General features: G+C 38.4%; 1 protein-coding gene across 1 annotated transcript in view; it reads right to left on the bottom strand.

Moving 5' to 3' along the window:
* The window catches only part of TUBGCP3 (tubulin gamma complex component 3), a 113,660-nt gene that overhangs the window by 48,867 nt on the left and 51,312 nt on the right, over positions 1–13,481 (bottom strand). Inside the window, exons 12-13 of the mRNA XM_067563680.1 lie at positions 8,457–8,567; positions 7,959–8,067 (exon numbers count right to left, since the gene is read on the bottom strand). Coding sequence (XP_067419781.1) covers positions 7,959–8,067; positions 8,457–8,567 — 220 coding nt within the window. The remainder of the gene's footprint in view (positions 1–7,958; positions 8,068–8,456; positions 8,568–13,481) is intronic.

The raw sequence follows: 13,481 nt of genomic DNA, 5'->3' as shown, positions 1-13,481 counted from the left end.
TCACCTCCCCTCCAACAACCTGGCTCATTGTCTGACCTCTCTCTCTCCTCCCCCCATCACTATATATCTCCATCACCACACCAGTGGTCCCAGTCTTAGCCTCTTTGTCCAACCAGTCCCAGTCTCCCTTCCCAGGTGCCACCCCCTCCCCCAGTACTCTCACCCACACTCCCCTCACCCATATCCCAGTTTCACCAGGGTCCTCCTCAATCAACTCCTTTCCCTCTGCCTCCTCCACCTGGTATGGCTCTCAACACTTCTGCATTTGAGTCAGGAAGATTATTTCTCCATGCTGTGTGAAAGCACAGGAGAGAGAGGTTCCTAGCTCTCATTTTTGATGCCGTGACCCACCTTGTCCAGTGCAACTAGGAGCTTAGTTACATGTAAAGTCTGGCTTCATCCCTGTGGCTCTAGGCTGGAACATGTTCAATTTTTCTGTGGGGATGGTGTATGCGCAATCTGGTAAGCATTAGAAGCTGTGAGGCAAGGGAGTACACTCAGTAAGCACAGTCTTCAGAGATTTTAGCTGCTAAATTCTACTGAGCATTTGAAAACAGATTTTTCAAAGCCTGTAATTTGGCCAAATTTTGGTTGATTTTCACAGGAATAGCAAAAGGCACACCCCTAAGACAAAAGGCACCCTATGTTAAATTTCAAGTCCCTGCTCCATATCACAGGGCACCAGAGTTTCTCACACAAAAGGTCGTTTTTCCCCAGCTTCATCCTTGGAAATTATTGAACTGGTTTGGCTGAAACTTCCCCAAAAAAATACAGCCTGGAGCACACACCTGGCATAGAATATTTCAGTCAAAACAGTTGAAATTTGGGAAAGTTAAAAGCAACCAAAACCAGGTTCTGATAGGGGAAAGGGGCAGACAAGCTTAATTATAGACAGTGGTGCCAGTTCCAACCATAAGAACAATGGTATCTGCAGTTACAAATTCTTATCGTAGTTAGTGTAAGTGTTAAAAGCATCATGCATTCAGGCACAAACTAACTACTAACTGCCTGTTCATTATAGGGCTCTCACAACTTCCTCTGAAGCACCAGGCTGTAGCTACTGTTGGAGAAAGAATACTAGACAAGATGGAATGGTTATCTGACATGCTAATACCTATATTCCTAGGATGCCCAACACTGACCAGTACAGGTAGGTATCAAACTGGAGGAGTTGGGGGCTATAAGTAGGTACAAATGTATTATGGCAAATGGGTTGGAGGTGACGTCACCAAGGATGCCTGCTCAATTCAAATGGTCTTTTTCCATCAACCTTGACTGGCCTTCAGTCCACTATCTTCACAAGGTGAATTAAGGCTCACTAGAGTTGTCTGTGCTGTACCACTTAGTGTTGTCACCCATTTGAACTGTTGCATGCCTCAGTTGTTAGCTTTGCCATAAATTCATGTTGAAAAGTAGGAAGAAAAACCTTCAAGGAAGGGAGAGGAGGAGAGTAGAAGAGTGTGATGCAAGGCCCACCCTTAAGTCATGCACCCTAAAAGCCAAATCCCTGAGGAGACACTTCCCTCTACAGGGTGTTTTGGGTCTTTAATGCAAGACAAAACAGCTGACAAATCAGCCAGAAAGGAGCAAGAACTTCTGATCACATGACCTATGCTCACCCCTTGCATAATACTCCTCTCTGATCAACAGCTGTACAGAGTGCCATTTCTGTTCTGGGTGTAAGGCAGCTAAGTGAGGGCTGTTGTAAAAGTTCTGAACAAATACATATGTGCATTGTATAAGAATAGATTCCTTTTATCAGTTTTACATTTGATTCCCTTTTCAATTTCATGCACTGAGCTCTCATTCTAGCATTACGAAACAGGCAACCTGAATGACCTTCTCTACACTTTAACTAAAATATCCCGGCTTCACGGAAACGACTTAGAAAATCCCATGATTATTGCCACCTGTTTGGAAATTGTAACTCTAGCGTGGCATCGAATAGATTTCACTCATTGCACTGCCATTACATCACAAGAATTAATGTGATTTCCTGGACTGAACATGGGACTGGGAGTGAGGAACTCAGCACTTCTAACCCCCAGCTTTGTCACACACAAGTCAATCATAACCTCACTCTCTCTTCTCCATTGCATTAGGAAATAGGGATATTGCTTCTATATAAGTGCTTAAGTATTGGTATGACAAAGTGGTTACTCTTCAAAGAAGTAGATTCTTGAAGCCAAAAACAAACATACAAAGGCATCTGCATAACCTTGAAGCTTAAACATATTGGAATTTGAAACTCTATAGGTAATATAGTTCTCTACTGCCATGAAACCAAGTTGTGTCTGGGTTATTTTTTTTTTTTTTTTTTTTTAAACTCAGTACTGCCAGTAAGCAGGTCAAAGTAATGATATCCTAACCCAGCCGTTTTCAAATGGCGGGTCAGGACCCCAAAGTGGGTCATGAACCCGTTTTAATGGGGTCTCCAGGGCTGACCTTAGACTTGATGGGGCCCCAGGGCTGAAGCCCAAGGCCACCACCCAGGGCTGAAGCTGAAGACCGAGGGCTTCAGCCTGGGCAGCAGGGCTCCAGCTCTGGCTTCAGTCCTAGATAGTGGGACTCAAGATACAGCTAGGGATGTAAAAATTTGTTTAATTAAGAATCTAGTTTTAGAATGGTTAAACGCATGGGGGGGAGGAGCCATGCTGGGTATCGTTCCTCACTGCCAAGCGAGAGCTGCCTAGATGCAGCTCGCCCCTCGCCACGCAGAGCCATATGCAGAGCCATAGCTGGGCAGCTCTCGCTCACGGGGAGCTGAGCCGAGCCCAGCTGCAGCTCCCTCCTTTGTTGGGCTCCACGCCTTCCCTGCCAGCAAGAGCTGCCCAGCTGCTCTCGCTTGTGGGGAGCCAAGCCCAGCTGCGGCTCCCTCTCCCTCTGCAGATGCGGGGGGAGCTGCGCTGGGCTCCGCGCCTCCCCTGGAGCAAGAGCTGACCAGCTGCTCTCATTCACAGGGAGCCAAGACCAGCTGCCGCTCCCCTCTCCCCCCCAGTTTAAACGGTAATCAGCTGATTGCCATTTAAAACATTTAAACAGCTGATTACCGTTTAAACATTTAAGCTTTTAATCCCTAGTTACAGACCGTCTGCTCACGGCTGAAGCCCTCAGACTTTGGCTTTGTTCCCCCCTCCCGGGGTCATGTAGTAATTTTTGTTGTTCGAAGGGGGTCACGGTGCAATGAAGATTGAGAACTGCTGTCCTAACCTTTTTGCGCATAGACCACAAAGAGAACTTTATGTTCTAGGCAGCAAGCTTCACTTTCATGTTATATAGTAACATACAAAAGCATACAAAAGGCTAAGTACACCATCAAGAAAGCTTACAATTCATTTATATTACTACAGTGAAGACATTCTGTAATTGTTCATCAAAAATATCAAAAGTTAAATGAGACTGACAACCTCTCTTTCCAATCACATCTCATGTCACCCGGAAGTAATTAAATAGAGGATGCAAGAAATACCTCTTTTAAAAAGTAAGATTAGTAAATTCAATAACACGTTAGGAACTATATGATCCTAGTGGTGGATTTATAAATTGAAAAGGAAATTAATAATACACCTTATGTCTGACATCTTCAGTTACTGCTATTGTTTTAAAAAAAATCTGTTGTAAATAAACTCATTTTTAGTCATTATAACGACAGCATTCTACAAATCAATATATTTCCACTGCACTTACGCTACCTAGGTTCTACCCAATCATTGTCAGAATTCAATGTTAGTTAAAAGACAGAAATTTTATGTCTGAATGAAATAGTTTCCTAAAAAATTAAACCCTTCCCTTTAAGCCAAACATCTAAAAAATTGGTGAACATAGACTACTTGTGTCAAACGAACATCAAAATGTGTCAGTTTTTACTCATTTAAAATTTGCATGGGTAGAATTCATTATGCCCAAGCAATTTTCCTGTGAAAATTACAACAGTAAAACAGTATAATTCAACCCATACTGGTACACACTCTAAATGGGAGATGACATACAAAATTTTTTGCAAAAGTTATCACATTACTTCAATACTTGCCTTCACCCATGCATCTAGGTTGCAATGTTTTGCAAAAGTTAACCCAATATTTCCAAATGTACCATTTATGTACCATTTACCAGGAAAACACTCCATAAATTTAAGCCTTTTTAAACAAAGAATTACACCTATACATACACCTGAAGTATAGATAGATTCTAAAATTCAATCTAAATATATAATACACCTGAGACTATAACAATTTTTAACATTGTTATGCATGGGCAAATAGTGTATATTTTTAAACTGCCTGAATACATATTTTTGTAATAGACTAAGAGCTGTCACATTCTCTCATATGTTTCCCATAAGATTCGTTTATAATGCTAACGTAAAAAATCCAAAGCTAATTAAAACAATAAAACATATTCAGATAAAGTTAAGGATCTGATTTAAAAAAGCAAAAGCAAGGAATCCAGAGCTAACACTGGGACTCTATCTTTAATTTGCCTATTATGATTAATTATACAAGGGAGAATCTCACTACAGTGGCAGATTAAGCAAATAAGAATATAAACACAGGCAGGGCAGGATGAATTAGAAACGCAGTTTCAACATTAAATTTTTTTTTCTTTGTGTGGATGGGCAAGATAAAATTATACAAATACAAATTAATACAGAAATGATTATTTTACCATATTATTTATACTTAAATTGTAAGCTGCTGGGGACAGGGACGGTCTTTTTGTTCTATGTTTATACAACAGCTAGCATAACTCTCACTACAGTAACAAGTGGTGTATTTAGGTTATAGTCCACAATCTTACCAAGATTGCAAGAGAGGAACTACCAAAAAACCCCATTGCTGTCTGAAAACATTTTAACTAGTATTATTTGTAACACCTAAGATTACTGCAATTGAAGGAGTAGAGAGTCTTTTTTCAAATTTGTTTCCTTTGTTCATTTCACTGCATTATGTATACTCAGAAAAATTAATTCCCCTCTGTAACAGGGTGATTTGCCCATGGGATGGACAGCCTGCCGCTAAACCAGCTCAGATAAATCCCACCAGAGAGGAATCAGATGATTCAAATATAAAAAGCAACAGGAAGCTGGAGGAAGTAGGGTCCAGCTCCTACAGTGAGGGAACTGCAGAGTGAAACTGCAGAGAAAGAGTCACAAGTTTGGTTTTGTCTTTTAAATTCAGGTCAGAAGTGAAAAAGTCAATGTAGCCAAGAAAAGAAAGGCACATTGGATGAAATCTGAGAACAGGCATGGTAGAAGAGAGATTATACCAGATCTCAGGAACTTCAGAAAAGAAAACTTTTACACCCACAAAATCTAGACTATATGAAAAGGAGATGGCTGGGAACAGAAACAGTCTACAGGATTCATCTGCCCACAAAAATTCATTTTATTAGTATAATATTCATAATGCACATTGATCAAATATGCACAACATTGTATTGGGAATCTATTTAATAACCACAGAAACACCGCAGTAATTCTTTGAAAGCAACGTTTCTGAATGTTGATAAATGCAAAGTAATGCACATTGGAAAACATAATCCCAATTATACATATAAAATGATGGGTCTAAATTAGTTGTTATCACTCAAAGCCATCTTGGAGTCATTATAAATAGTTCTCTGAAAACATCTATTCAATGTGCAGCAGCAGTTACAAAACCTATCAGAATGTTAGGAACCATTAGGAAAAGGATAGATAATACAGAAAATATTATAATGCCTCTATATCAGTGTTTCTCAATAAATTTGGCCACAGAACCCTTTTGAACTCCATAAATTGCGGAACCCCCCAAACTCTTAGCAGTCTTCAAATGTTGAAATAAGCAAAGGACAGCATTTCTCACTTAAATTACACTTACACTGGATACCCTCCGCCGGAAAATCCGAGACATCTTCCCTTTTTCGGCGGCACGGAGAACAGCTGCTCGCGGAACCCTAACAGTGTTCCCGCAGAACCCTGAACACCAATTGAGAAACACTGCTCTATATAAATCCATAATATGCCCACACTTAGAATACTGCACGCAGATCTGGTCACCCAGTATCAAAAAAGATATATTAGAATTCGAAAAGGTATAGAGACGGCAACAAAAATGATTATGGGTATGGAACATCTTCCATATGAGGAAAAATTAAGACGACTGGGACTTTTCAGCTTGGAAAAGAGATGACAAAGAAGGGATATGACAGAGGTCTATAAAATCTTTACTGATGTTAAGAAAATGAATAAGCAAAAGTTACTAACTCCTCCCCATAACACAAGAACTAGGGGTCACCAAATGAAAATAATAGGCAGCAGGTTTAAAATAAACAAAAGGAAGTACTTCTTCACACAACACACAGTCAAATCTGTGGAACTTACTGGGAAGGATGAAGGCCAAAACTACAGCGGGGTTCAAAAAAGGACTAGATAAGTTCATGGAGGATAGGTTCATTAATAGCCATTAGCCAGAACGGGAAGGGATGCAATGCCATGCTCTGAGGGTCCCTAGCCTCTGTTTGCCAGAAGCTGAGTGAACAACAGAGGATCGATCACTAGATGATTGCCTGGTCTGTTCACTCACTCTGAAGCACCTGGAATTGGTCACTGTCGGAAGACAGGCTACTGGGCAAAATGGACTATTGGTTTAAACAGTATGACAGTTACGTTCTTAACTATACTTACCTACATATAAATGCATTATGCATGTTAAAAACATTATTGGGAATAGTTTTCTACAAGCAAAAAACCCAAATTAAACCTTACTTTGCCAAAAAATCACTTTTCTTAGATGTGGCAAGACCCTACATGTTACACTTTATTAAAAACTAAACAAAGGCATAAACATACATAGATCTTTAGATTTATGAATCTGGTTGGATTTTCACTAATATTCAACAGCAGGACACTCTTCCTAGCACTGTAGTGGATGTGTCATCATAAAGGAGACCAAGAATTTAGTATGTTCTCTCTGATAAGAGATTGCCATTTTAATAAATCACACTAATGCTCTCACAATTTAAAGTTCTCTTATAAAGTATTTTGATATTACTTACGTTAGAATGTAGTGTTTTTGTAGGCATGTTGGCCCAGGATATTAGAGACATAAGGTGGGTGAGGTAATATCTTTTATTGGACCAACTTCTGTCGGTGAAAGACAAGCTTTCAAATTTACACAGAGCTCTTCTTCAGGTTGTACTCGTTTCCCAGACCTGAAGAAGAGTTTTGTATAAGCTCAAGCTTGTCTCTCTCACCAACAGACATTTGTCGAATAAAAGGTATTACCTCACCCACGCTGTCTCTCCTATGTTAGAGTGCTTAAAATGTTGATTTTTATGCACTCTTCAAATCAGAGTTGATGAAAGATTATAACTCTTTGTAGGCCACATATATATATATATATATATATATATATATATGTATACACACAATGCCACTGAGGCTTTTGGTGCCTTTCACCATGTGTCTGAGTTTCTTATTATAGAAAGGTTTTTATCCTTCATATCTGTACTGTTCATTTTTTTAATTAAAATGGTGAGAATAATTTCAGCTATCATAGAATTTAATAGATCTCTCAGGATTATTACAAAATCTTGTGATAAATTAATCTGACAAAACCTCACTAACTATTGTGAAATTTTTGCAATCAACTTGAGTGGTCAGCACTCAACAACAAAAAATTTGTCAAAAGATGAAAACGGTTTGATTTTTGCCTGCACTTCTTGTATGTACACAACTACAACACTACAGGACTAAAGAGGGAAATTACATATTTACATCTTATTAAGACATCTTTTATAGAATGACTTAAAATACAGATATTTAAGGAAAATGTAGAGAAATTTTTTTAAATTCTCCTTTGTGGTCCCTCAAAAACCAAAAAGTCACTCCATGGCTTAAGTCACATACTATGTAAGATTAATTACAAAATGGTCTGAAGTTCAAAGGTACAATTAAGTTATCAGTTTTGATATCATACCATCTTTTGGTGATTCTGCAGACTTTGCCACAGCTATCATCTTTGTAGACGGAGTTTGGTCATGACAAACCTGATGCAAGAAGTTTATGGATTTTCCTATTAGAAGGACCTAAACAGGAGAGGATGACTTTTTAGAAGTTATTGTTATATAAACAATAAAAATGAAATTTTGTCAGTAAGTTAATTGTTGCCTCCCCCCTCCCAACTCCGGAAAAACAGACCAACCCCCGATGTAGTAATATATACTAAGCGCTTTTAAATACACGTGCTATTTGTTTTTACAAGTCCTCTTTCTTCAAAACAATTCAATTACACTAAACAAAGTTTCTTCCTCCTTCTCAAAGTAACAATCCAGGTTATCCAAACACTTTTTTCAGACAACATGGCAGGTTTGAAACATTCTGCTAAATTTATGCTACATGTTCTTAATATTATTCCAGCCATAAACAGCAGAAAAGAGCCAATGAAACATCAAACGAATAATCCTTTTGCCCATACCTTTTTTGATTGATCCATTGTAATGAATGAAGGGATCATTGATTTTCTCAAAGTGTACTTGTCATGCCACAACCGGTCAGCTTTAACTGTAGGATCTGAAGCTACAAAAAACTGCAGGTTGACAGAAGCATTAGAGATAAAAGAGGAATTTATATTGTATTTATATTTCATACACATACACCAACCCTTGTATTTCATTTCTAAGTGAAGACATATTACATATACATGTATATTTGTAGTCCCATGTGAAGTCAGCGAGTTCCTTCTGCTGCTGTACAGCAGGGATTACTAATGCCTTTCAATGATCAGCTCACACACTACTTTAGAAGAGAGATTTGGGCTTTTTGGGGGAGTGGATTTTTTTGTTTGTTTAGTTGTTACCTTGAACTGTGCATGCACGTACTACATAAACGTCAAACTCTATTTTTGTATAAGCATTTTGGTACTTTCATGCTATGGGGCTTTGTGTTTTGGCACCATTTTGGCACATGAAAAGAGCCACAGCTGACTTCACCAAGACTAGCTCATGATTTCTCCTGAGCTACCTATCAGAGGGATCTTTCAGGAAAGCTATGCCCTCCATGGGAAGAACCTGTGATATGCACAAAAAAGGACTACTTATCTGTCTCTCAGAATCTCTTTGACAGGTGGTAAAAAAAAAAAAAAAAAAGCACGTTGCCAGATGCTCACTTTGCCAAAAGAGTCTCCTTGAGTGAAGGCCTTTTCTTTTACTTGAATAGTCTCTTCACAGAGAACGAAATCTTCTATGGCAAAGACCCTGGCTTGATCTGGAGGACCCTCTATCTGGGAGGGCATATACTGTATTTGACTCAGATAGGGTCTCTTTCATGGGGGCCATTCTGCCTACCCTATCCCTAACTGCAAAGGATGAGGCCAATGAGAAGCCAAGGGGCTGGGAGGAGGTAGCTCACCTTTCTGGGCACTATCTTCCCAACTAAGTTCTATAAATAAGGACTTGGAGATCTATCATAAAAGGGTTTAACTGGAAAGGAAGTCAGTAACAGGCAACTACCTGCAATAATGTAACAAAGAGCAATAGCCCAGATGGCAGACTGGCAGGCTCTTCCAAGCCCCTCCAGACTTCCAGTACCCTCTACTTCCAACATGAGGGACAGACATATAGACAGAATAGTGGGGTGTGGAAAATCTGGTTTGTAATGGTGGAGAGAGTCTGAGGAAGGAGCTGCAATACTTTCATTGCCACGAGGGCAGAATTAAGGCTTTGATGCACTGTCTGTAGTGAAGTATGTAGAAGGCATGCACAATTAGATGCCTTAATTTACATTTTCTTCTTCGGGTTCTGTGTCAAGTATGTTATGTACAGATAACCTTAATTAACACACAACGTACTGTTTTATTTACTCAGATTCTGAAGGGTTTGACAACACAGCAATAGGTACAGAAATAAAAAACAGGATCTGCTACTGAGCCAGATGGGCACTTTCATGAAGATCCTAGTATTTGGTTAATTAGCTGCTGCTTTGTCAGATCCTGTTTTTCATGAAACTTAGATGGTTGATTAGTAGATTGACAGGATCCAGGAATGATGTAAACAGGAATACACCACATACTCATGAAACTTGGATGTGTCCTACATATGAGTTTGGAAACTGCCTACCACAGGTTTCCAAACTGTGATTCATGGAAAGCTAATCTCATTAAAAACAGATAGAAACTTATAAAATATTTTTCTAATGTTGCCTGCTTACCAGAAAAAGTAAGCTACAATTGCAATTAGACATTTAGTGTGATCACAAATGGGAGAGGACATGCCCATGAGACAGTATCTCCATTAAGATGGGGCCTACGCTACCAAAGCGTTTGAGAATTCCTTGCTTACCACATTTTGGACTACACTATAAATAGTAAGTGTCACATTCAGTACTCAAATTGGGCAGGCTTCTGCTTGGTTGGTGACCAAGAGCACTGAGGCTACCACCTTGGTCTCAACCAAGTGTAACTGATACAAAGATGCCTGCCCAAGCCTCCAGAAAGTCTGAAACAGCAGCTCTGAGAAGTGTGAATTGACACATTCAACTCAGTGGGGTGCCAATGACGAAAATTCAAATGTCAAAATTGTTCTCCATGCTGAGAAAAACATGTGAGAAAGGAGAGGGACAGTCATATCATGAAGTTTGGCACAATCTACTGAGTAGCAACTCATCTTGGTGCCACAAGTGGATGGCACTTTGAAGACTACCATCAGTTTCTTCCGCTGAATAAATCTGACCCATAGAGCCAGGTGGCTTGATGGGAGGAGCAGAAGCCAGGGGAATGAGAAACCCACCCAGGGGGAGTCAATGCCTCAGAGCCTAGGAGGATATCCAAGCCAGATATCTTTCTCCCTATATCTAGTGGCTGCTGCTCTTCCTGACTCCTCTTCTGGAGGCTTTTAGCAGACATCATTGCATCAGTTACAATCAAGTCACATTTTCAAGCTTTTCTTTGTAATCATGAATGTTTGAGAAGATATTTTTAAGTGAAATAGATTCTGACGCTGTGACATGACTCTGAGCCAGGGACCTAAGCAGATGCCTAATCTGCCTAAACCTTAAACCAGCCTTGCACACAGATATATCTGAAGCCCAGTGAGTGGGAGCCAAGGTCTGAGAAACCCAGGAGTGGATATGAGATCTGTTAGTGACATCTTATGTGGGTGGAGCTTCAGAGAAAGCCTCCATTATTTCTCCCCACAATTTGAGTCTGACTATATGAGTATTCAGATTACCAGCTATATCTATACTTAGATACAATATCAGAACAGTCTAGTAATTTAAAAATTAGTAATCTGATTTCTGATTAATAATTTTCTTAACTTCATGACAGAATTACAACTGACAAACTAGACATATGTAAATATACAGGGGCACTTAGCATGGATTTACAAAAGATCAACTACAGAAACGGATAAGAAATTATAGTAAAATAGACTATATAAACAAAAAAAACCCTCAGATTTTTTTTTATTTTCAAGAATGCCTGAATATTTCACATAAAAAGGCCAGAGGCAGCTTGTAAGATTCTGATGGTGTTATAATGCACTGAGTCAAAGTACTATTCCAAGAATTAGTTATTTAAAATTTACACTACCAAAAGATTAGGTATCAAGTAATACATTTCATAAACAATCTTTATTGGTTAATCCTTTAACTACAAGGGCTAATTTTTACAGACAACATACAGATCCATCTTGGTAATTGGCATGGAACTGGATCTTGATCAATATGAACAGTGAGCAACATAGTTTAAAAGAGAAAAACCTTAGACAATTCAGTCACCTCTGGAAGTTATGAAAGCAATGTTACATCTAAGGGCAAAGTAAAATGCAATTACTATATTTTGAAAACATCCAGTAGCAAATACAATGAGACAGGAGTACATTTTAGATTCTAATTAATCTCATGAAAAATACAGACTTTGGAGGGGATGGAGGGAATCAAGGTCAGAATATAACTGCAATATGTTTTTATTTTATTGATTCATTTTCCACTCAAGTTTCTTTGATTTTCATTATTATATCAAACACAAAGAACTGCAAAAAAATAATGAAAAACTCATGGTACAATTTAACTGCTGGACAAATGCCAAGGCTTCCCAGCTAAAAGCAGAAATAAAAAAGGGCAATTTTCTTAGCAAGGAACAAAATTTCAAATATTAGATTCTAGTATGGATTGTGAAAGATCCCATCTTCATCTTGTCAAACAAATAGACCTTATTGGGTAGAAGAAAAAAAATTTCCAAGTGCCGTTCCTAGCAAGACTTACATATGGCCTTCAGAAAAAATGAAAGCTATAAGTCTAGCACTTCCAACACACTACATCCAACAATATTTTTTCCAGTATTTAAGATGCACTTATCAATCTAAGTACATATGTAAATTTAAACAAGCTACTTGTAAAAAGTTAGTAAGTGACTCGGTGTCAACCATTTAAGAGTTTAATTTTTTACTTGAAATATGGCAGAGGAGAGGGGACAAGTTACTTTTAATACTGTGGCAGCCCTAAATACTGTAGTCCTCTATTTATCCACATAATAGTTTCCTATGCTGACCTAAAAGACCAACTCTGAATGAAATTTTAATTCCTCTATTTATCCACATAGTAGATGCAAGCTTCCCTATGCTGACCTAAAAGACCAACTCTGAATGAAATTTTAATTCATTCTCCATGCTCATTTAATTTGTGATTCCAATATAGAATCATGGAAATTGAAATGGTTATTTAGTCCACAGTTAACATTTTCAGAAGAACCAAAGTAACTTAGGGAACCTACGTGCCTAATTCATTTTAAAAACGGGCTTAGGCTCCTAAATCTCATTGAATGTCAAAATGAGATTACATAAACTGAGAGTTGTAGCCTGGCAAGGAGAAAAGCAAGAGTAAGGATGATTGAGGCAAGTGTAAAGAGGTACAGTTAACAGTCAAGTGCCAATGAGATCTACTAATAAAAAGCGTGAAACAAGAGTTGGATACTCTGATTATTAACTTTGTTAAATGATAGAATAAGGAGGTACTATGAAAAGTGATAGTTCATGTATAACTAGAACAAAGATGCATTTTATAATAATCTATTACTGCAGAGGTCAAAGCAAATTTTGTAAGACTTTTAAAGGTATTTCAGTCTCAACATTTTCTACACAATTTGAAAAAGTGAAAGGCTCCAAGAGCACAATCTATTTAGCTTAAAGAAAAGGGTAAGGGAGAGACCTGATTACAGTCTATAAATATCTACATGGGGAACAAATATTTAATAACGTGTTCTTAAATCTAGCAGAGAAAAGTATAACACAATCCAATGGCTGGAAGTTGAAGCTAGACAAATTCAGGCTGGAAATAAGGCATCAATTTTTGACAGTGAGGATAATTAACCATTGGAACAATTTACAAATGGTTGTGGTGGATTTCCCATCACTAACAAGTTTTAAATCAAACCATGAATTATTTTGGGGGAAGTTCTATGGCCTGTATTATACAAGAGATCAGACTAGATTACCTCAAAGTGGTC

The sequence above is a fragment of the Emydura macquarii genome, unplaced genomic scaffold (genome assembly GCF_026122565.2).
Source record: "Emydura macquarii macquarii isolate MOO-44397 ecotype Brisbane River unplaced genomic scaffold, CSIRO-AGI_Emac_v2 contig_2531, whole genome shotgun sequence".
Lineage (NCBI taxonomy): Eukaryota > Metazoa > Chordata > Testudines > Chelidae > Emydura > Emydura macquarii.
This window is presented reverse-complemented; position numbering and strand designations above follow the sequence as displayed.